General features: G+C 39.8%; 1 protein-coding gene across 1 annotated transcript; it reads right to left on the bottom strand.

Moving 5' to 3' along the window:
• Positions 1-1,926: 1,926 nt before the first annotated feature.
• CNN3 (calponin 3) lies at positions 1,927-25,274 on the bottom strand. The gene is made up of 7 exons (XM_030455360.1): positions 25,044-25,274; positions 7,221-7,342; positions 6,452-6,518; positions 5,088-5,225; positions 4,463-4,579; positions 3,570-3,716; positions 1,927-3,043 (listed from the first exon to the last, which is right to left on the bottom strand). The coding sequence occupies exons 1-7, from the start codon at positions 25,098-25,100 to the stop codon at positions 2,696-2,698; spliced, it is 996 nt and encodes a 331-aa protein (XP_030311220.1). The 5' UTR covers positions 25,101-25,274; the 3' UTR covers positions 1,927-2,695.
• Between the last annotated feature and the right edge of the window lie 187 nt (positions 25,275-25,461).

Here is a 25,461-nt window from a genome sequence, read left to right as displayed (position 1 = left end):
CCCTAAATGACATCCAGAAGTCACTGCCTGCCTTCAGTGAAGTTCCTGGGTATAGAAAAGACTTTTAGACACTACCTACAAAGTTTGGTTTGCTATGTAAGTGAAGGTACTGAAAAATTAAGCTGTATTTGACTATGTTTCATTTTAGCAATGCTGTACTATCCATAGACTACACATTAAAAATGTGACCAAATGTTTTCAGTCACAAAATACATACCTTTGAATTACAATATGTACACAAAGCATAGCTTTGGAGCTTTCAGGTGCAACACAGGGCCTCCTAATCTGTTTAAGATTACACTAGCAATTGTGTCAACAGCCTCCACCTGCAGCATTCCTGCATGGCTTAAGTCCTCCCTTGAGCTAGAGGAACCAAGCAGCTCATGCTCTGTAGGGTTGGTTTCTCACTGCTGCCTTTCCCTGCAGGATCTTGTAGTCAGGCAGCTACAAAGCATGCTGGAAGTAGTTGGTCAGGATGTAGCCAGTACCAGTTCAGGCACTTAGGCTTGTCCAAGCCTCTTCTGGTATTTCAAACTCTGCCCTGCAAAGCAGCCCAGTACTGTGTGGACTGTTCCTGCAGCTATGGAAGACTGGCTTCCCAAAAATAAAAGGTACTTTTATGAGCATATTCCTTAAAAATAGGAGATGGGGACTACTGATGTCTGTATACCAGAAATTGGCTAAGTATTACAGCTTATTGTTTTAAGCAAGGCTGTTTGCCTGTTCTTGTTTGGTGGCTACTTCAACCTGGATTTAATTCAGTTATGATTCCACTGGATACCTCTTTGGATGAAAGAAAACAAGTGTACTGAGAACAGTGTGTGAGTTTTGTTTCTTCTGTTCAAGTATATATATAATGTGTGCAAGCAGTTTTAAGCATAAAGTTTTGGAGTCTGAAAGAGCAGGAGGACATAGATTGGGCTTTGAAAAAGACACCCTGTTTTCACCCAACTATGAAAATAACAAGGCTTTTGTTGTTGATGGTAGCACTGCTTTGCAGCAGTTCAGCTGCTACTTCTGCATTGTTAGATACTATTTTTTTGAAGGGAGGAAATAGGAAGAGCAGGTCCTAACAGACATGTTGGCAATAATTTTCTTGCCTCACATGCAGGGCTTGGGCCAGTGACCTCTAGAGGTCTTTTCAAGTTTAAATTCTGTGAAATAAATAAGCTTAAGACTTCTTCAACAAATGGGTCAGTTTCAAGTCAGATCACCACATTACACCCAAATATAACAGACCTAATCTAGTCTTGTGGGAACAATCCTTTACAAGTCTAGAACTTGCAAGTATGAAACATTTTATATGTTAATGTTACTAAATTTAATCTAGGGCCAGCAGCAGTGGCCCATGTTGATAGCATGTTCTTTTTTCTCCAGTTACAGCCCAGTAAAATTAGTAGTCTGTTGGCACTCCACGGTGAGGAAAAAAAAAATTATTTTTCCACTTCAAAATAAAGCTCTGATGTTGGTAACTAGAGAACTTGGATTGCAGATGACCAGACACAAAGACCAGGCTATCTCTGTATACACTCTAATGCAAGGGTGGTTTGAGTTCTTGAAGTGATGGTCTGAGGGTTACAGGCTGAAGCAGAGTGTTCATTATGTGCAGGTCCTCATTTGCCTTGAGAAAACGGCAGAAACTAGTGAATAGCTAAGGAACTCTAGTCATAACCTCACAGTCATGTAGAGGGGAACTGAAATCTGCTGTAAAGGATCTGCATTCCTTTCCTGTTAAGTCACTGTCACTCACTCCCAGGAGATTTTTCACAAGGCTGTGAGATGAAATTCTGTGGAAAATAAAGAACCCAACTGCAACAGACAGAAGTTCCCCATTACCCTTAATACAGGTGATGCTGATTTGGGAATAATCTCTGGCATCTGATTTTTTAGAATCGCAGCATAACAAATGAGGCAAAATCATCTACATACCTTTAAGAAAAAAATATTTATTTATAAAAATACACTGGGATCAGTTTGAGAAATGTGGCAATAAATACAGTTCAAGGAAGAAAAAGCATTTCTACATGAATATATTATGGCACAACAAAAGGTAAATGCACCATCAGTCATGGGACTTCTGTTGGCTCAAGACTTTGTACAAGCTCCCTTTTTAGTAAGACAACTGTTTCTAAGAGTTTGGTCAGTATTGATAATGGAATGAATACACAATCACAAATGCACACTTATATCTAATGCAGGACTTACCATTAGCAAACAATACCCTAGAAATGTAGCAATGATATTTAATTCACTAATGTGATGTCTAAGTTTTAACTGGCAAAGACCATATTTAACTTTAAGCATGAAGTATTTTTATCTCATCTGGAAAACAGAAAAGCTGTAAATATGTAAAATGAAGGCTAACTGTGGTATGTAAATACCTTCTTAAGAATAGATTGTGAAAATGCATAGCTCCTTATTAGACAACCTGGCTGTATGAGAACACTCCCCTTTCACAGTATTCCTTTTACTTCATATGCAGTTATTGTTAATGCTGTAGACTACAACTCTTACAGCACTAAAGGCAACTAGACAGGGAAAGGGCAGAGAAAGGAAAAAAGGAATGTATGTAAGGCAATTATTTCTTTAGGTACATTAAGCATAGCATGTAGGAAAGACGGGCAACAATTCCACAAGGCTAGTTTCGTTCTTACTGAATAAAATAATGGACTAACACTGAACTGTTGATGCAAAGCTAATAATCAATGCCCTGGTCACTGTACTGACCATGATAATCTCTATGATAGTCATCTTGGTACTCTCCATGATAGTCATCTGGGTATTCTGCCTGATAATCACTATCGCTGATTTCTGACCCATTAGTTCCTGTTCCTTGACTGCCATTATGAATGACAGGTTCTGTTGGTGCAGCACAGTACTTGGGGTCATACACTTGTCGTCCAAGCCCATACACACTCATTCCCTTCTGTGAAGCTACTTTGTTGGTACCCATTTGTAATGAAATAGTTGAGTTATCCACGGGTTGTAATATGTGCTTCTGATCGTAGATGTCTCTCCTGGTACCTGGTGCCAGCATACCAGCCTAATAAAAGAGGATTTTAGAGGTTCAGTAAGAAGGTCAAGGGCTGTGATCAGTAGGTTTAAGATTACGAGTACATCTTACAGGAAACAGGAATTAAAATGTAAGAAAACATAACACAACAGCACGTGTTCACTGGTAGTGAGTCACCAAAGAAAGTCCTTGCAGAAAGGTCACGTTTATTTTCCTCTTTGGAGTGAACATACTAAGTGTCTGGACCAAGGTAGTGCCCAGGAAGCAATTTCTTTTTTTGCCTCTGCCTAGTTAGTACTTGAAAGGAAGCTATTTTCTTCTGGTCTAATGCAACCAGATGGAAATTCTAGAAGCACCGGGTCATTTTTATGCCTTAAGGTATTCAGCACACAACCCACTAGAACAGTAGTAAGAATTGGAGGTTCTTCATTTACTGTGTGGAAGCACAGCTGGACTGTACCCTCTCACTGCTGCCAGTCAGACTCTGCTACTGCACGAGCCTCAGACTCTCCCAGATTGAGACTTGAATCCCCTCTGACCACTCCATCCTCCTTACCTGACTGGCTCCTTTGTTAGTGCCCATCTGTAGACTAATTGTTGTCTGGTCAAATGGTTTATCAGTTTGCATTTTGGGATCATAGAGATGTCTTCTCGTTCCATAAGCAGTCATGCCTGCCTGACTAGCACACTTGTTGGTGCCCATCTTTATTGAGGAAAGGAAGAAGTGGACATAAAAAGTGATTTTTATTTGTACAGCAAGCACAGGCTAAGGAAACCAATATGGTTGGGTTACTGTGATGACTGATGTAAAAAGTAATTTTACAGTGGATGCTTTCCTGATATAGCTTGACCACTATCTTTAATAAATTACCCTGTCTTCACGCAGAGCTTCAAAAGAAAATAAAAGCAACTGTCATTCTGAAGCATTTCAGTAACTGGCATTTACCCAACTGCATGTGTACATCCATTCTAAATGCACATCGAAATCTAATAATTAACTTCTACTCTGGACAGTAATGATTCAATTACAGTGCCACAACTTCTCTGCCACAGGAATTTAATGATGCTATTCCAGTTATTTTGGATTTTATGACTATGAAAGTAAGTGGAAAGAAAAAAAAGATTCTACCATATAAGGAGCTTTAGCTATCCAAAGATTCCTACTTAAAATCCACTCTAGGGGACAGAGATGATACTGCTAATATTAGCTGTTTCTTTCTTCCTTATCAGTCTTATTGCATATTTAAAACAAAGAGAAACAGCTTCCAGGCAGTTGCTTGAGCTTACAGAGCATCTCAACTGCATTAAAGAATTAGAACCTCATAGCTCCTTCCATGATTAGAATATACTGCAATTCTGCAGCTGTTTTTGTATAAACAATGTATCCGTTAAAACAACAGTTGTTTTCAAATAAAAGAGATTAAATGCAAACTTGAATTTCATACTTACCTGCAGGCCAATTACACTTTGGCCAGCTTTTAGTTTTCCTGCATCAAAACTTCGTGCTTGTTTCTCTGCATATTTGACACCAATATCAATTGTAGTATGAAAACCTTTGGTTTTTGCCTATTTAGGGAGAGTGAAAATAGAGTATTCAGTGTATAACATATATTTTTTGGAATAATGGCTTTACGGCCCTGACCCTGGACTCTCAAACAATGCCAAAAGCAGGTTTATCTCTTCTGAGAAACTGGGCATCAGGCATAAAAGAAGGTAACAGTTCCCCAAGCTGTTTCAATGTGGCACACCAAAGATACTGTCAGAAGGATATCCTGCAGGCATTAGTGTCCTCCTGTGAGCTTCCTCAGTTTTTGGTATGCACAGGTAGCTCCAGAGCAAGGCCACCTGCAGTCAGGAATTCTAACTCTGAGCTCCAAGCCTTGGAGCTCTCTCCATGGAGACATGAAGTAGGACACAGGCCTCTGAAGTGCAGCCTCTGCACTATCTCAGACTCAGAGCAGTATCTATCCCCTTCCAACAGACCATATGTTGGTTTTGTTATCTACATGAGTGGTGAGGGTGTATCTGGACTGGCATGTGGATTTGTGCCAATTCCAGGAGTAGAAATACTTACCAGACCTGCTAGTGCCACTAGAGTGGTCTGTACTTGAGTCATATTTCCATTTTCAAAAAGATCATTTGCTTCAAAAATATCATGTGGCTTCATGCCGTAGACTTGGATGGCTTTGATAAAATTCCCAATGTTCTCCAGCTAAATAGAAACAAAAAAGCCAGTTTTCTACTCAGTGTTTTAATTCAGAAACTAAGTAATTATAAACTTTTTGTTGTTGGCTGCTTTGTTTGTTCTGCCTGTTTTACACAAGTTCTTTGTCTTGTGCAACGTGGACAAAACAGCTAAGCATGGTTATGAGTGATTGGTAGGAAGTTTGAGATTAATTTTAATCTTGACTTCAGATATCAGTCTAAAGGTTTATGTAGCCTGGAATCCCTCCATCAGTATCATATACTTTGTTACAGGGGGCTTGGACAAAACTGCCTCACCCGTGTCCCTTCCAAGAAAAATTCTAATCTAAATCCTCCTTGAAATAGGAAAATTTGACATAGTGTCCTTGTTATTTGATTTCAGCAATGGGTAATTTTGTGTAAAATAAACATAACTATGTTTAGTTATGTTAAGAAGTTATAGTAAGAACCTTTAATGTGGTTTGAAGGTATTACCTTGCTCACCTCCTGAGAAAAATCCAACTAAGCTTTTGGTATTTATTATCACTTTTTAGCACTGCATGCTGGAGAAACTGGAAAGCAAGATGGAGCAAAGACTGAATCCCTTCTTTCCTTCCGAAGTCTTAGGTATTAAGATGTTTTAAATAAAAAATCCTTCACCGTATTTTGAAGTGTTCAATGCCAGTAAAAACAAGGGCTGACATAGCAGTATTAAGCTAGACCCAGCAACTGTAAAGGCAGTCAAATCTAACCAACAACCCTTCCAATGCTTGCACTTGCCTTTACTAGTCCCTTATGAGGGGGAAGTGCTAGATAAGAGCACTCATAAGAAATAAAAGCTGGATATACTATATTAAAATACATACTGTAGTTCGCACCTCATTGTTTTCCGAGTTCTGTGGCACAATAATTTATTATAAGGGCCTTTTAACAGCCTTTTTTTTTTTTTTTTTTTGCTATTTGGCTCTGTTTGACTTCCATCTAAAATTTTACCTAACAACTGATGCACTCTTATTGATTATGTATACTCAAGTGCCACTTATGAGTCATCTCAGCTATAGCTGCTTTCTGTGAAATGCTGATCATGTATGCCTTATCCTCAATTGCTATGCACACATCACATACAAAACTTGGAGCTATTAAGATTTAAGGTCTATCATATTCACGGCAAGTTGATTAATACAGAACAAAAGAACTGTTTTAGGGATTGGAGGGGTTAGAGGTGTAGTTTGGGGTTGTTTTTTCTTGTTTTACCTGGTGCCAATTTAGTTTTGATTGATTAATTTTCTTCACTGATCCTGGCTGCAGCTTATTTATAAGCCTGGGGAGGTGAAAAAAAGGGAAATGCTTAAACAATAAATCTCATCCTTATACCATTTGTGCAGGCATTAGATAATATTTTCACTCATACTGTATTAGTTGCATTAGTTCATAAAAATGGTTAATTTTTTTGTTCATACACAGAGCCTAGCTCAAATCTCAGGCCTAAGACGTCTAATAGACCACAAGAATTTTTGTGTGACATTTGATTACTACAGAAGAGTTTTACCACTGAATTTAGAAATACTTTGAAGTCTTAATAGAAGGAGGGCTAATGGATTCAATCCGAAAGAGGGCAGATTTAGATTAGATATTGGGAAGAAATTCCTTACTTTTAGGGTGGTGAGGCATTGGAATAGGTTGCCCAGAGAAGTTGTGGTTGCCCCAGCCCTGGAAGTTGGAAGGACAGGCTGGATGGGGCCATGAACAACCTGGTCTATTGGGAGGTGTCCCTGCCCATGAGGGGGGCTGGAACAAGATGATATTTAAGGTCCCCTCCAACCCAAACCATTGTATGGTTATAATATTAGCTGAAATATAAAGGAGGTTTAAGTTTTCATTCTTCTCCACAGTTTCAAAGAAGCTGTCTCCCACCCTGCTGTCAGCTTTGACTATTTTCATTGACATGTTTGAAGGGGAGTCCCTCCTTAGATCATCAGAAGTGGGAAACTGCTAAAAATAAGGTTACTTAATAGATGCTTACTCGCATAAGATTATGCCATCTTTTAATCCCAGTTGAAAGTTTGCACCAATGCTCAGCCCTGTAACCTCTTCTATCCAGTTACGAAGATCTTCTTCTACCTGAGGGTCATATTTCAGGGCAATCTGGAACACAAGCAGTTATAAAGTTACTTCATGAGAGAAAACTGTTTCCCGCCATATCCATTTCAAAGAGTATACTACAGCGTTTATCCAGTAACTGTGTTGCTGGACTCTAAACTGTATTTCAATTATTACAGTAGAGATACAAGTATTTAATCACTTTTACTATAATGTTTATGGCTTTACTTCATGTTTATTTGCAACTAGTGCTTTGAAGCATTTAACAGTTCCTCCTAATGTAAAAATTGCTGGAGCTTGAGAATAGTCTTTCAACAGCTGTGGACAAAGGACTTTTTTGGAAAAAATATCTTAGCCAAGCTGTACTTTAGCAGGAAGTACAAAAGTGAAAGAGTGTGTTATGAACTCAAGAATTGCCACGCCATCAGTACTCCTGCTCAGATGTAGATTTCTACATGGGTACTCTTAATAATAGATTTGAAGTTATGCATCCAAAGATAATGGTGGGTTTGCTTTTTTAGCTAGGTTATGATTAATGGAGATGACTTAGTAAGTTTTTCCCTTGTTGCTACAACATTAGGAGTTATCTTGCTGGGGATTCTGGGAGTTGTGTGTGCGGCTCTTTTCAGCTTAGGCTTTTGTATGCCTGCTCTTTCGCCTTGCTGGAAGAGTGATGGAATAAACTCTGATCTCATGTCTTAGTTGCAAACTTACTGCTCTGTTACTATAGCGAGAGAAAACCTGCAATGGTCTTTGAAGTTAAAGGCATCAAGCAGAGGCCCAGAGTTGTTATTAGGATAGTGACCTAAAACTCCTTTTCCAGATGTTAAGACTTCACTTCCCAGTGTGTCAGTTTATGCCTCAGTCACTAGAAATCAACCAGTAAACTTGATGCTGGCAGCTAGAGCCCACGTTCTCTTTGTTCCCTTCCCCTGAAGAGAATTAAACCTCAGAAATGAGCTGAAGCCTGTTACTTCTGCCATACTTTTCAATATTGGCAAGTTGTAGAAAAAGGATTATGTCACTGAAAGTACTGCTACTTTTTCTGTAAATAAAACATTTTCTTAGCACAAGATTTTACGGTGTAAATAAACATTGCTAGTGCAGAGGTTGGCAACACTTTTCTACCTTCAGCCTGGAAGTTGTCCAGCACGGGTCAGTGAGCAGGACAGGGAATAAGGGAGCAACCATGACAAACCTGACAGGCAAGCACAATATGTACTCACAGTACTCACTAATGGAAAATGAGCTCAGCTACTACCAGTTACTTACAAATTCCTAACAAGCAGCTCACATAAAGCCATTCACATTCAGGTCAAATGTAAATTCAGACTTTTTACATAGAGCCTTAGACTTAGCCAAGAAAGCCCAGATCTTAGCAGCTATTTATATGATATTATAACCCCAACCTATCTCAGTTACTTGGATAGAAGCAATTGCTACATTTTTGGCTAGCATTAGTAATCCCCAAGTCCAAATTGACCAAACTGAAAATTACAGTATTCTTTTCTCTATTTTTCTTCTAAGGGGAATGGAAAATTCCTGAATCTCTGGCTTGACTTCAAAAACTTGTCTGAGTAATACTTATTTTCCTTACACTATTTGTAATGGTGGTGCTATGGTGCCTTAGTTACAGTCCACAATGTTGGGCTGACCCATTCTCTTACTCAGATCTTGATGAAGGTGTTAATTCTTGTGCAATATTCTGCACTAGATGGCAAGTATTTCAGTGTTTAGACCTATACAAGTCTAAAATAATCAAGATAACTATTTTTTTTCATTGAAGAAAACAGAAGAAAGCTCAGGTAATATTGCTTAGTGTGAGAATTACTGTGAGGATATTAGCCAAAATGAGAAGTAAACTAGAAAAGCTACCTGAAGTTCACAGCTCCACGGACGAAGCTGCTGCAAAGCAGTGCTACCACGTTCTTTGTTCATAGTGACCCTAGTAACAGTAAAGGGAGGGAGGAAGTTAACCAGAGGGGTTAACATTTTGAAAATGGTGTATGAGGAAGCTGGTTATCATCTTTCTCCTTAAGTGGATATTAGCTTAAAAAATACTTTCATGGCTATTTTTATTTCCTATGGAAACAAGATTTATGTGATTACAGCCTTAATTTGCATCTCCCAGAATATCTAGCAGAATTCAACTGGCTTGTTCAAACTTACAGAAGAGCAGCAGTCTTGGGCATGACTGAGGCAGTTATTTAGTGTGGAAGTAACTATCTGTGCAAGGAAGAAAGATCCCAAAACATCTCTGGAGGAAAGAAACAGCATCATATTCTTACTACACATTACCCAATCTGCAGAGATCTTACAAAAGTGATCTCACCCACAAAATCTCATGTGATGTGTACAAACAAGACCTACAACAGATAATATATTCCTGTACACCAATTCAAAAAACAGGATTTGTAGAAAGGCCAAACGTCATACATTCTGATGTTACAGGTAAAAGAGAGCAGACAGTTTGGGCTGGTCATTTGTATGTTGACACATCATGCTGTGGTAAAATCACCATTCTAATGTACATGTGGGTAAAGAGAGTGGCTCAGACTATTCTCTCCCACAAATATTTAGTTAGTCAGAAATGTAATGAAAATTGCTTTCTGAAAATTCAGGCAAGTTTCTGTTTGTGTGTACATTAAAGAAAATGCTAAGACATAGTTTAGCCATCTTGCAGTTGGAATTGTCTGGAATACAGCTGGAGTTGTCTTTCTACATCTGATTTTTCTTTCTTTATCCCTTTTTTAAAGAGGAAATGAAGTCTATGATCATGCCATCAAAAAACATTTTAAAGATCAGACTTTTCCTTCCCTGTATTAAAAAGAGTGAGAACCCTAAGGACTTCTGCAAATGTGATGATTTTAATCATTATTAGGAAACATCTAAAATTTAGAAATGGCAAAAATTTTCTTCATTTAATACTAATTGCATTCCATATTTGAGATTATAACCGAGATGAATATTAGATCGCTTGGAGAGTTTCTACGTTCTCCCATTGCTTGGAGAACTTAGAAGTAATCAGATGGAATTTTATCACTTGAAAAATATTTCCTTTATGTTGGAGTACTTTCATGTGTTCAAATCTTGAGCCTTTCAAGAGACTTTAAAGTGTTGTGGGGTATCACTGCAGTGCTTATCTAGGGACAAAGAATTTGAAAAAAAAAGATTAAACACATGAGGGAACTTGCCTTTGTTGCCACTGAAGGCACTACTATTAAATACGATTTTCTGAATTGTCTCGACTACTGTGCAGTTTGACTTGAGTATGATTAAGTATTTGTTTTGATTTTTGAAATTGGAAACTAGGTTGAAGTGCAGTGATGGTTTCTTTGAAAAATATACTCAATCTATCTGAAAAGCTAAAGACATGGAAACTTACAAATCTGGTTTTAAACATGTGACAATCAGAGGTTAAACAGGAAAAGTGGCTCGTCAGGTATTACCAGAAAGGAAGCCTTATGCTTACTCTCAATTTGTTGCTCTTTACTCCCAATGGCACAACCAGAGCTTATGCAACACTAAGGCAGTGAATGCTTTGTATTTTCCAAGTCTATCAGAGCTGTTCCAGTTTTCCTTTGATTGCTATCAACGAGGGGAAGTTGGAAGCTCTGATACAAATGAAAAAAAAAAAATAATGGCTTTTTCCATTACTACTAACCAACATCCCCAATACTCAGTCCTTTTTAAGTACTGAGCTTTCATGGAAAGGATTTAAATCTTACAAGTTCGCAGCAGAAGAAAACATATCTGCTCAAGATGGAAATAGTAGCTAAGCAGCCTCATTCAAAATACTAATCAGTGCCATGAAAAAAAGCTATGGTTTTGTAATGTCGTAGAAAAGATACAATTTTAGCGATGGATATAAGATTTTATGAAAGTTTAAAAACCAGATGGCAGGTTACCACCTCTTACTAGGTGACTCCTGTTTTAAATGCCAAGTTTCATCTTTGTCAGATGCAGACAGTAACTAGCAGGTGAAGTGATATACACACATTTATGCCAATATATGCCTAAGGCTAGAATCCTGGGGTTGACCTTGATTCCTCTGGCAACTTCACACCCAATTCTCGCGTCATGTTCTCTTCAGGAAGGACTTTCCTGTTAGGGCACTCTTACAGTGTGAAACCCTTTCTCTCTGTGTACAGGAACAGCAATCATTGCTGGTTTTAGCAAGCACGTGGATTCCTGGAAACAAATGAAGTTATGTTGGCCAACTTCAAGGGACACAGACAGACCATTAAAGTTACTTAATGTGCCTGTAGCATGCTTAATTTGAGTGGTGATGTTAACCAGTATTTTGCATCATAAGTGCTATCATATGGACTTTCAGTTGCCCTTTAATACTAATCTTTTCCAAATTACACAGTACAGGATGTATACACTAAGGCACAGTGTATGTTCCAAATCTCCAGTTTGAGTTCAGCTCTCTATACTGCTGCAACTCTGGAAAAACACTGTAACAGTATTTCAAGAAAGAGCTTAATTGCCCTGTGTATCTTTTTACAATTCATTGGAACTAACAGAAAAGTTAGTAAGTTAAAATGCAGGTATAAAAGATAAAACTTTCCAAGTTACCCATCATGTTACACCTCACGCTACTTAGATCTGATGAAACTTTACAGTAAAGCTTCAGGCTTTATAGTCCCACAGCAGGGACCAAACCTTTAATGTGCAGCATGCTAAATTTAAAGTACTAGTAATCATTTGAAAAAAATGCTTTTTGGTCAAAAGTTGTAACAACAAATGCATGTACTTGTCGAAGTGAATGAACAACTTTATCACAGGCCCTGTAATCAAAAAGTAAGATTTATATACATAGAGAAGTGCAGCAAAATAGTTTTTATATTGCTGTTTGCCAAAGTAAATTAAGAGCCATGTACAGCAAAATAAATAGCCAGGACTTTACTCCATGATAGTACATGAATTGGTTACACATATAATTTTTCACCAAAGTGAACAGAATAATAAAGCCCTAAGTTTTAGATGTTTATGTTCTTCGTAGGGAGAAATTTGGTGTGGGACATTTTCTAGCTCAAGTGATGCAAAATTACTAACTTTTAAAACAAAAACAGATGGAGAAAGCTTACTGCATTTCCAGTAAGTATGGTAGCATATTCATCTCATCCTGAATTTAATCCAGGTCTAATCAGAGATTTTAATATTGATTTTACTTTTACACATTTAGGTCATAAACTACAGAAAAAAAAAAAAAAAAAAAAAAAAAAAAAAAAAAAAAAAGATAATTACAGGAAAACTCCAGCTTTAAAGACCTAAAAGATACAGAGTTTAAATTTTAAGCAGCAATTTATTCCCATATCAACTTTTCAATCTTTATTAATTTGGAACTGAGTGAAATGGAATTTTTATTGTTTCAGTGGTGCCTACACGCATACTTTACATTGCAATAAGCACAACCCTCAGGAGCAATTTGTTTTGCAGCGGCCAAAGATACCAATTCTGATATTTCTTTACTATTTGCTTGGCACTGGTTTGTCAAGAGATCTTTCTCCTCCCCTTTTTAAAACTTTATGATGGTATAGGGAAAAGATGAAAGTATATCTCCTGATATCAATGCAGAAACACTCAGAAGTCCTTATTACCCAGAAATGGAATGAGGCAGATTACATGGCCAATTTCAAATTATTCTCCAGAATTGCAGCTGCTGGCACCTGAGCTGACCCATTCTGCTCATCACCTGCTCTTACAGAACACAGTTCTGAATCTCACTTCTAAAATTTATACAGCAAAATGCCTGTGGGAAAAAAGCATTAAGAGCCTACTGGATATACAAGTGACCAAGAAAAAGACACAAAACAGTTAAGTGTTCTTGTAAGCAGGAAGAATGGTTTGCTGTATTTTTTTAACTATAAAAATTCTGTTAAAAATTCTATGGTGCAAGCAGATTACTGTACAAATCTAATCCTCAGCATCAGAGGTGAAGGCGAGTGACATGACATAATCAGTATTTTTCTGCAGAACAGTTCTAGTTGTCTACCAGATCACTGATTTTTTAGTCATAGAAAAATAAATAGCATGCCCTTTCAGTTGAAACAGAGAACCTAAGACATTGGGAAAATACAGTACTTTGATTTTTACTGAAAGTGGCTGAGAGAAGGGAGTGACAAGATACCAACATTATTGTCAAGTGGAGCTTCTTGCCATTTGAGCTACCAATCCAATGAACTTTCATGATAAGAACGAATTAAAATTCCCTGATAATTTCAAGTATGTTGAGCAGGACAGCACGCAAAAGCAAATGTCAGAGGCATATTTGTGCAAGAGAAAGCTGAAGGTAAAAGGAATATAAAAATCCACATGAAAACCAAAAGGGAAAGTACTTCAGAAACTGAAAGCCACCATAAGATATACCCTGGTATTTGAGCACTTTTATTTTTTTCTTTTTCTCTCACTATGGACTGTTGTACAGAAAGGCAAGGAACACTAATGCTAATATTGAAAGATCTCATCATATCTCACTGTGCTAATTAGCACAAAAATTTTACAGCTGTATCCGTTTTGCTTAATATTCAACAGTATTTTCAGCATAACTGAAACAAAACCAAACAACTGTAAACAACCTACTTTTCCAAGGAGCAATTCAGGAAATGTCTTCTAAGACAACTCTACTGTAACTCTGGTAGAACTGTAGTTCTCAAAGGCTAAACTGAGCCTGCAAACAGAAACAGTGACAGCAAGAATCACAGTATCCGAGTACCTTCCAAATCTATTGTCACTACAGCAATCCGGGAAATTATATATTCTTTCAAGTCTATTTATTTTCTCCCCCCAACAGAACAGCTTTTAAAATATGTCACATTACAAGTAAACTGTATTGTAACTCTGTAGCTCTTCCCAAAGGCCCAACTATATTGACAAGTCTTCCAGTTTCACTTTCTGAATAGGACCACAAAATCTGATTATTCTAGCCTGAATCACCACTCCTTTTCTTCTCTTCAAACCTTCACTTACCAGCAACAGTAGAACTATGCTTTACAGCAGCAAGCAACTTATTACTAAAACAAACACAGCTCTCAAAAAAAACTTGGCTAAAGAAAACTGAGTCTGTTGATGCAAGCTCTGCTAAGTGTTACTCAAAATGCACATACCCTCTTGCCCTCCAGCGAGGGCACAGCCCAGGATGCATTTTCTCTGTACCTTTTCCAAAGGTAAACCTCAAGACTCTACTGCTTTCATTTCTCTTGTTCCCCCACCCAATAAACTCAGACACTTGTGATCCCAGGCATAGGCTTGACTGAAAAATGAACCAGATGACATGGGAAGTCCTGTGGCAATGAGCATTTCCCAGCTGACACGGCTCAGTGTCTCCCACCAACTGCTCTGATGGCATTTGGTCACCTGCTCCAATTTAATTCCATGAACTCACATTAGCTGAACAGGCTGAGGTGCCTGTTCGTAAGCAAAACACAGATATCTCATGTTCTTCCCACTACTTCATCCTTGCACAAAATTATTCAAATCGTTTTTTGTAATCTGGGTGAAAGATGTGATTTCTTGAGAAGTTCCTTAGCTTCTAGTAGGCAGTAAAGTTTGCTTATCTGTCCTACAGGTAGCAGATCAAAAACTGTGAATGCACACATAGAACATTCTTCTGTTTAAGGCAATTTTTCCTATGTCCATTTTCTTAACAGAAGAAAAGAAGATTTCTTAACAAGAAAAGAAGATTTCATACCCTATGCCTTAGAAAATCTTGCAAATCAGGTGCTTTATACTATTGTTTTACTTTACTACTACCAAAAAAATTGGAAGAATTAATCAAGCACAAATAATGAAAAATAAGAACGTGCTTTGCTGCTCCCTGCCCTCCAACACCCTCCTCTCCCTTCCTGGGTGTATCTCTGACAGGTTTAAGTTCAGTAGGTGACATACAATGTTGATTATATTTCAGGCAGCATCAAAAAATATTTTGGGTATGTTCACCCAGGCAAGCTGTACTTCAACCACATAAAAAGAATTATAAGAAGAATATGATCTATAATTAAGGTGCATTTAAAAAAAAAAAAAAAGTTATTACCATAAACACATTACAAGATGTTTACTTATTTTGTAATAACATCCATCTTTAAAGGCCTACCATTTAAAATTAGAAGATCACTGCAGGAAGTCTAAGAAAAGTAAGACTGAGTATTTGAAATTCGCACAGATCTTCTAGGTGGTTCTATACAAATCATAAAATCTGTGCAACCAACAGCTGGACAATGTTTAAATATTTATGATTATATGAACTTTAAGCTCAACTTCCTATTTAATGAAAATGCAGTTTAAGTTACGTAAAACTCGAGGCATAAACCATGCTACACTTAAGTTTATACTGAGTACAAAAGGAAGTACTACTGTTGAAGAAGGGAAGACTGTCAAACTCTTAAGTAGAAGATTCTGTAGTAACTTCTAAACCAGCATTTAACCAGGAGCAGAAAGGACAGTTAGCACTGCTAGGCACTGCATCCAAAACTCTGGATACCACAAGTTGTAGTCTCATTACGCAGCACACCGCAACACACTGTGGGTTTGAAATACACAAGCAGAAGAATGTGTGGCCAAGGCTGCACTGCAAATGATGTGTGAGAGGTCCTAATCCCAAATTATTTAAGGTTCTGTTGTTCTTCTGTAGAACAAAATGCTCAGATGCCCTGACTGAATTTAAACTTTGTTAGTTATGTTTTGTTCCAATTCTTTTCCAGCTGTTCAAAGACCAGTTCTTTATCTCTGATGTTTAATCTCACACTTTTTGCTACTTTTACTCAAAATCTGCTAGACTCTTTCAAATAGAAGTACCTTTTCATATCACAAACATTTTTATGCCATGGTTTATTAATGATAAAGGATGCTACCAAGAAGGACCATGGTAAAAATGCAATGAACTTTATTTTCTTTGAAAGTTACTTGTGCTTTCTACTTTCATTGGAACATGATTAATACAATTATGTCAGCAAGGTAAGGGGAGTGTTTCTTGCAGAAATAAGCAAAGAATGTTTAGTCTAAGAGCACTAGATATGTATCTACACTACATTTGCTTAGTTGGCTTAACACTCTATTGACTTTCAGATATGATTTAGAACAAATTCAATTTGATCCCACGCAGTATTATGAAGTTAACCAGAGCAGTGGCAGTTCAGGCTGCTCAGGCAGTGGGAATCTCAAGAGGAGCTGCAGTACTGGTTCTGATCTGGCACATACCTCTGTGTGGTGTGTAAGGGCCTGAGGCCTGACTTGTGCTCTCTCGGTGCTCAACACAGAAGGGAAATGTCCTGGTGGGGCTCGTTAGCAGCAAGACAAGAGCTGGCTTCCTCTATGAACATTTGAGTATAACCAAATCCCCTCCCAAATGCTGTTGTTACTCATCCTTTGCTGGTAATGCTTCTATCATTTAGTTGATTGATAAAGTCAACAGACAACAGTAAAAAGCTTTTCAATTACTCTTTTTCAAGCAAAATTAGGAATGCTAAAATAATGCTGTCTACAAATAAGAGCTTGTAGCAGTAGAAATATCAATGGAAAAACAATATAACAGGATAGCTATCTTAGCAAGAAAGCTAAGGCTTTTATAGTAGCAACATTTGGTTTTACTCTGGAAAGATCTATGGTCCAAACATGCAAAGCAAGGTAGAAAGATTTGTTTAGAATCCATCTATAATTCAGCCCGCTAGGACTTGCAGTAGATGAGATCCCGCCTTCATGCAAGCATTTCAGAACATCAAGGAAATGCAGAAATATTTATTTTTTGCCCTAATCTAGGAAAATTCAGGTCTTGCAGGGTACATGCACAAGCCATGTACAATCTCACTGTACTTATATGTACTGTACCTCTTAAGGATTACTCTGTAACAAAAAGACCTAAATAAAGTCTTCAATAAAAATGTCCTGTTTAGACCCCAGAAGACCAGGTTAAGCCTTGGAAGGGAAGCAGCAAATGCACTGAATAGTTAAAAGTCCAGTTTCTAGAAGCCAGTGAGGATCAGTGACCAGAGCACATTCAGATTCTCAAGGATTAAAGCATGCTTGGCCCAGCTGCTGAGACTGGGTAAGGCAGTTTGGTAAGAGGCCAAACAGGGCACTAGCCCATAGCTGTGAGAGCAGCACTTCATGCCTTGCTGTGATGATCTTCTCTTACTGCCAGCTCCTCCACTGTGACTAACGCCTTGGAGTTATTGTAATTTATACGGCCGGAATTTTATCTGCTTCTGGTAACAGATGGCTTTATATAAGCAACAAGAAGTTTAATTATGTCTCAACTCCTAATGCCTACTAAACTCTGCACTGGTTTAAGGAAGAGGAGGGGGAAGAAAAAAAAAAAAAAAAAAGGAGGGGGGAGGAAAAAAAAATAGAGAGAAAAAATAGGGCTGTTCTTTTTTAAAGAAACACACACCCTAATGTAGAACTACCCACCCGCAAGTCAAAACCCTTTTTCAAGAAAGGCACTATAATTCATTCTCACTAAACCAAAACAACATAAATTACTGAGGCAGTACTGCAGAACCAAAAATATTTACCCAACAGAGAACATTTGCTGCCGAATATAGCTATACAACTTTACAGTCGTTTAGAATCAGATACTTACCAAAAGCATTTTTAAGCAAAAGAGTCCCTCTTAAAGAAAAAAGGATTTTCACATGATCTCACTTAGAAACAATCTGTTTCAAATTGCCCTACGTGTCCTGGCCTCAAGCCTGTTTTTACTGAAGGCCTTTCCTGTGCAGTTCCATAGGGGATGGGAATCTCTACAAAGTTTTCCTTAAAAGGATGTGTCAGATACACAGTGTGCACGGTGTTACAGAGCTACAGAAGCTAACAACTCTGAGTACAAATAAGTTTCTATCCTTTATTCTTCGAGGCAAAGTATACATTATTTGGAGGCAATAAAAAGCCTCCAAAATAACATTTAAAAAAAAAAAAGCCAAGGTTAGAAAAAGAGAAAAAATACCTGATGTGCCATTACCCCAAAACAATGCATATGCATTTATCTTTTAAGGGTATTGACTCAGCAGCAGCAATCTGTAGGTATTTTTCTCTAAATTTTAAACTAAGTCTAACTCCAAAACCACACAAAAAGCACACTCAAACTTTATTTTCTGAGACTACAAATCCCATCATGACTGTCAAACTCTTTGCTTTCTTTCAGAGATGTTTGTGGTACACTGTGAGTTTGCATGTGAAGGACGCAAAACTTGATACTTGCCACACATCCTCAAACATTAACCTTAGCAAGTTTTATGTTTTTTCTAGTAAAAGTTTTATGAAAAGTTTGTTATTCAAGCAGAAACTAAGTCACTATATTGTATAAATGTACAGAAAGTGCTTTAAATCTGAAAGTGCACACACAGCATGCTTAGTAAGGTAAAACACAACAGAAGTTTACAGCAGACATTCTCAACAGACTCATAACTGATGTCAGCACCATGCCTTGCTGTGGCAGCCCTGCCAGGCTGTACCTGTGCTGTCCTCACACACACATATACACACACAGGAGCAAACTGGTCTAGCGCTCCACCTCTGCTTTGATGTTCAGGAGGCAGCTAACCCTGGCTATGCCACACCATTCATCACCTTCCTCCCAGAAAAAATGGTGTGAGCCATGAGCCAGACCTGGAAGTTGCACCACTCAGACAGGGCTTAGCACAGGGCAGTGATGAGTGTCTCACAGGCCACAAACAGCTGAGTGCTGTTCCAAGTGACAGTTCTGAGATACATGAGAACTCCAAAAGACAACTGTCAGCCTGGCGATGACATGTCAAGGTTTACTAGGGATTTAATCCATTTAGAAAAAGAAATTAACCCCGGCGACAGTGGTTTACAACAACAGCTGTCACTAGGGTGGCTGCTTTCACAGGTTTGCTCCATCTTGCCTACTGAGTGGAAATGAATATAGGGTATGTCTACTCAGCAGGGTTGTGCAAGAGCTCATGAAGGAAAGTTTCCCTTGTTTGTGAGCTTTGGCAAGTGTGCAGAAAGGACAGTGCTAGGCTGACACATGCAGCAGCCTTTAAGGAGACAGCAGGAGTGCCAATATCCAAGCTGCTGGCAAGGGAGGTGTTTTGATGGCAAACTGCTTGCTTCTGCTTATCATAGAATATGAATCATACATATGATCTGTCAACTCAATGCTAAAGAGGTTTCAACATCATCAGTTTTGGACCTGGTAGTATGTCTACTGATTACTGCTGTAGCGTTAATACTTCTATTGAAGTTGCCCCAGAACTGGAAACCTATACTAATACATGCTCAAGAGAGGACTTGTCCTGAGACAGTAACAGTGAAAGAGGAAAATGAATCAGACATGACAAGACAGACAGAGCAGAAGCACCGAGGTAGACAGTGAAGGATAAAGATTAATGGACACTCTGCAGATAAGATTCTCCACTGCTAGAATAACTTCCTCCTCTAAAAATAAAAAACAAACAAACAATTTTTAAAAATTAACCAAAATATGTAGCTATTGATTAGGGCTGCTGCATTAATACCACTTCTCAATACAAGAACTCTTCACACATAGGGTCTAACACTATGAGAGCACAAATTAATAGGCTACTACAGCTTAATAAAGCTGGTGTTTCTCTGGGTTTCTTTAAAAAGACTGCTCTGCAGAATTTCTAGCAAAAAGGTTCAACTCATGTTTCAGCAACTGAGATGGCAAACAGCAGCCTAAGAGGCTTCTGCCCAGAAAAGGAACACTGCATGATTTGGAAGTGGAGGGAAGAGTGCAGGACAATTTTCTAGGAAATGTTATTGAATTACTGATATTTGGCATTGCCAGTCAAGGTAAAACTAAGAATCAGAAAGAAATAACCAACAGGAATACTCTAAGCTGGAGAATTCTCATCATTTGGTTGCTGATACATTAAAAAAGTATCTTAAGATTAACTGAAAAACAAGTTTTCATTGTTTATATCAGTAATGTGTTTTAAGTGATACATGTAGTTCTGCCAAATAGCTATGGAATTATTCCAGTGTCATATTTATGTTTTGTGGGCAATTTTGTGTTGACTCAGTTATCAAAACTGTACTATGAAGTACCTACCATTTTCCTATGTTGAATGCATTCTGTGCATCTAGTTCGTAAGATTTCTTGACTAAACCTATAGTAAAGTTTTCACTCAGATTTTAATTAATCTCTGTGTATTACACTTATAAAGAAGGTTTAGGAACAGCTATTAAAAAACAGGATGCTTTAACATTAACACTGAGAGATATTTGGAAGACAACAAATATAAAAGACAAAATTATGAAGCTGTTTGTTAGAACTGCAAATGTGTTGCAAAAGCCTGGATCTAGCTGGAAAAAGAAAAAGACCTGGTCACAGGTCTTGGATGAAAAGGGAAACGTTTTAGTGTTATGCACACTGAAACTGATATTTAGCTAGCAAATGATAGCTTCAAGAGCTATGACTGATCATCACACACCATGAATTAACCAGAGCCAACTGAAGTTCAATGCTTTATCTTAAAATCCTTCAGCTGTTTCCTCTGAAATTTCCTTTGTAACATCTCAGTGTATATCTTTCTATTATAATATTTCTGACAGCACCAAAATACTGAATTTATTCTCCATGCAAAAAACTGAAGATTTTTATCATGGTAAGGGTCATGCAGGCTTATTTTATTTTAAACTAAGCACCTGAATTTAACTCTAAACTTGTAAATTAAAAACATGGCTTCTTTAAAAGCCATATAGACATCTATGTACAAGACAGAGAATGGGAATGCAGAGATCTTATACTGCAAGTTATTATCTTAAAAGATATCCACCTGTGCTCTCAAAGACTAAGTTTTCATTGCCTTTGTCCAATACAGTCTCCATTTTTATGACATAATTTCAGACACTATTAGGAATACACTGTTATCAGCAGCAAATGTTCTTACCTCAGGTTCATAAATTTCAGTGAATAAGCCATAAAGTTTTCTAAAGGAAAGGAGCCTACAGGAAATATGGAAGCTTAAGCCAAATATGTAGTAGGAACAGTTCCTTTTTAAGAAGAAAAATTATATATTCCTGTTTTGAAAGTAGTGGTGAGAAAGAGGAAGGAGACAGCCTAGCAGTCCAGCTACAGGTAGCCAAAATTTCATCTAGCTATTAAATCACTAATTAGAAAATCTGGAAGATTCAAATCAGGTTCCCAGTTAAAAATATTCATAATAGTAATTTCTGGACATAGCAATTAATTTTGTTTATTTGGCCTGCAGCAAGTGAAGTACAGTACAAGAATTTTCTCCTCAGCAGTTTCAGGAGGAACACAATACTCATACATAGGACTGGTTAGTATTATTCACCACAGACTTCAATTCTTTTTCATTAATCTGTATTTGCCCTTGAGAACGAAAGCAGGAAGTGCTAATGTCCCCCTGCAAAACAGGAGATACTTTGTTTACAGGTTTCATCGGTCAAACACCCTCCAGTTTAAAGTTTGTTTCCCTTCCTTTTCCATATTGCTAGCACTTGACCTTTCAGGAGGGCAGCAGCAGGCACAGACTAACTCACCTCTGTTACTCCGCAGTCTTTATTTAATAAAGTCTGGAAAATGGCACTGACCAGTGACAGCTTCCTGAGAAAATGGATGGCTTGGAAGGAAACACAATCTAAAGTAAATTGATGGGATAGCCAAATATTATGCAAAGTTTAACCCCCATACAGACCATATTTCTGCTCATCCTTCATTTTACATGGAGATGAAACTGGCAGTGTATCAAACATAAGAGGAGGGAGAAGATGAATACCTGCCTGATATAAATGCCATTTCCATGGGATGGGTGGAGTCACTGGGAAGCAGATGACTGAACTGGAACCTCTCCTCCTGCCCAGCATTCGTGTTTGGTACACACCTTAATGCAGCGAAACAATGGAGCAAAAGCTTCTGCTAATTTCTTGCCTACCTCAGTTGTAAATCAGAGACTAATACAACACTAGTTTGTAGCTTTATCTAACTGCATCTCCATCTCAAGCTATGCTAACCACATGTACTTTGGAAACTGCCATTGCTCAAGAAGAAATGATTTGTTGCCTGCAGAAGAAACCACCCATTTCAGTCAGCTTAAAGGGCTCTTCGCTGAGTATTTGTTTTGGATCAAGTATCTTCTGTGATCCCAAGTAAACAGGGAATCAGCTTCAAAGGGATTATACCAGTTTGACTACCTACACATTTCTCATGCAGGCAAGTTTCCTAACAGCTGGGAACCAGTACACAAATTCCATCCGTTCCTTGTATGAAGAAGGAAAGAGATCCATAACAGACCAGAAACCTTATCAGTATGAACTAAAGTAAACAGCAATACAAGAGAAAGGTGGGGCCAAAAAAAAAAAACAAAAAACCCCACAACAAACAAAAAAACCCCAAACAAACAAAACCCTAAACCCCCAACTAAACCAAGATTTCATTTCAAGCTTCAAGATGAAATCTGGAAGATCAACTAAGCAAAATTCTTATAAATACAGCCATCTAGTCAAACACCATAGGAAACAAAGTCTGTCTGAACATTGATACAATGCCAAATGAGAAGAATAAATACCAAAACCAAGAGACTTCTCTCTCCAGCACAGCTGGACCCTCAGGCAACACAGCTATCAACACATCTGTCTGCTGCAGAAAACCATCATTAAAGAAAGAAGGTACCACAGCTACTTACAAACATTAGACCAACACCACACAAAACAGAGACCAAACAAACAAAAAAAAAACCCAAAACACACAATAATTTACATAAAGGTGTTTCAGAAAGTGATTAAGATCAGTACCAAAAATGATCCATCCATCAGCAGCTGCAAACTAGGTGTTCTTCAAATGTTTATGAGAAAGAAGGCTCTGACAAATATAATTTCTAATCTTTAGGGAGGCATTATCCTCTGATCTTCTAGAATGGTACAGAAAAGCAGAAACATAGCTAATGCTCATACCCATGCACAGATAGGAGGTATGCAGTATAACTATACCTCTTCTCACTATAAGAGCAACATTCTCAAAATTCAAAGCTATAGCTTTTGCTGGAGCTTTTGCTGGCTTTGTTTACTTGTGGATTTTTTGAGGGAGGGGCGTGCATTTGTCTTTGGCACATTTGTGTACTTCCTTTATGGCACTGCTGTGTTGACATTTCCAAGGACCACAGGGAAGCCTACATATTAAGAAACTGGAGCTGCCACAGAGTATCCATCCCTCTGCAATATTCGCATTGAAGCAGACAAAGCAAGTGAAATAACAGATGCTCAGCAAGATAAAGTGGAAGGCCCTTTGCATAAAGGCAAATGCACCAAATTTCAAAGCCCCTGCTAATGCACAGGCTTGGAACAGTTCCTCGCAGGAGGCCCTAAGGAAGCTGATGACAATAAGAAACTGAAAGAAAGAACAAAGAACTTCTTCCCATCTTGTCCCCATAAAGGGATCACTAGGCCTGCATGATTCTGTCAGTATTTTTTAGAGTATAAGAGCACTTCCTTCCTAATTTACATGCAATAATATGCAACACATGCTTTCTTGTCTTTTTTTTTTTGTTAGGATTGTAACAGCATAGATAAAAGTTTAGACGCTGGAAGACCTTTGGCTCCATGATGTCATCAGACTTTGCAGCAGAACCCCACAACCATCCCAAGAAAGCCAGTCAAGAAAAAAAAAAAAAAAAAAAAAAAAAAAAAAAAAAAAAAAAAAAGTTTATTTTGTAAAGCTTCCAACATATTAACTTATACTTTCTGCATAAATTTCAATGTTTAAAGCAAACTACTTTTCTCCCTCCTCTCCTTGCTACTCAGCCACAAGTAAAACAGGATCTGGGGATTTGCCGAAGCCTGAAACCAGACGTGTGTGAAATAACCGGTTATTAAACACCACGTTTAGAACATAAGCTTGTGAATAAAGACACGCAGCACCAACTTATCCCTGGATGTTTACCGCTGCCATTTCTATTACAAAGCTTTTTCGCTGGAAGGCGACAGCCTGTGCCACAGGACACGCACGTAACCACGTTTTGCTCCGCCGTACACGAGAGAACTGAAGGGCCCGTCGGGGCTGCTCGGCGCAACTGGGCTCACCCGACGCGCCCCGAGCTGCCCGCACTTCGCCCGCCACCCCCGAGGGGACCTTTTCGCTGTCCCGAACCCAGCACCGGGTACAGCCAAGAGCCCCCGTGACAGCAAACCCCACCCGGCGCCCCGGGCCCCCCGCGCCTTTGTGTGCCCCCGGCAGGCGGGGCGGGGCGCGCGGGCAGACAATGCGCGCTCTGTGCGGGGCCCGCGCCGATTGGCCGCGCGCCGCCCGTGCCCATGATGTCATGCGGCTGGAATGCGCCGCGCGCGCCTCATCCGCCCCGCCGGGCGCGGCACTGCCCGGCCCACCGCCCCGACCCGCCGACCGCGGCATCGGCTGGGGACGGCTCCGGTCCCCAGCGCAGCGCGCGGTCCCGGCGAGAGGAGCGGGGACAGCGCCCGCGGGAGAGAGCGGGACATCCCGTCCTGTGCCGGGGTGCCGGCGCGGGCAGGTGCAGCCCGGACAGGGCGCGGCGGGAATCGCGGCGCATCCGCCGCACACGGGTCCGCCCGGCACTGACAACTCTGCAGTCTCCGCCGCGGCAGACGGTTTCCTACTCGGTGTCGCGGCGCGCAGCGCTGTCCCGGGCCCGGCGGCGGGAGCGTCCTTCCCGCGCCGTCACCGCGCCAGGAGTCGGAGGCAGCGAAGCCCCGCGGCGCGGCCCAGCCCGGCCCTGTGCAGACAAAGCCTGGTGGAGCCCCGTGCGGCCACCGCCCGTACCTTGTTCTTGACCTCGGCGGAGAGCCCGTAGGAGGGCCCCTTGTTAAAGTGGGTCATGTCGGCGGTCTCCCCGCTGCCTGCGGGCACTGGACGCGGGCGCTGGCGGCTCCGGGCTGAGGCGAGAGTCCGCCCGCAGCCGCGGAAAGTTCTAGTCCCTCCCTCACGGGCCGGCCCCGCGCCCGCCGGGGCCGCCACGCGCCAATCGGGGCGCGAGGCTGCGGCAGCCCCTCCCGGCCCGGCTGGGGAGGGGGCGCGCGGCCGCGAGGGGGGAGCCCGCCCCGCCCCGCGCGCTGCCGGCAGGGTCCGGTCCGGTGCGGGGCGGGAGCGCTGAGCGTCAGCGGGAAGGAATCCGCCGCGCGCCGCCGCGGAATGTGCCGCCGCCGCGGATTCCAACTGCGGGGGGCGGGGGGGGGAGGGT

This window comes from Calypte anna, chromosome 8, assembly GCF_003957555.1.
Source record: "Calypte anna isolate BGI_N300 chromosome 8, bCalAnn1_v1.p, whole genome shotgun sequence".
Lineage (NCBI taxonomy): Eukaryota > Metazoa > Chordata > Aves > Apodiformes > Trochilidae > Calypte > Calypte anna.
Note: the sequence above shows the minus strand (reverse complement) of the source record. Positions and strands in the feature narration are given on the sequence as shown.

Excerpts from the sequence above, each read along its gene's own strand:
- CNN3 (XM_030455360.1), bottom strand. The coding sequence starts at position 25,100 with ATGACCCACTTTAACAAGGGGCCCTCCTACGGGCTCTCCGCCGAGGTC. Across the intron at positions 5,226-6,451 it reads CAAAACTAAATTGGCACCAG|CTGGAGAACATTGGGAATTT; the intron begins GTAAAACAAGAA and ends GTTTCTATTTAG. Across the intron at positions 3,044-3,569 it reads CTAACAAAGGAGCCAGTCAG|GCTGGTATGCTGGCACCAGG; the intron begins GTAAGGAGGATG and ends CTCTTTTATTAG.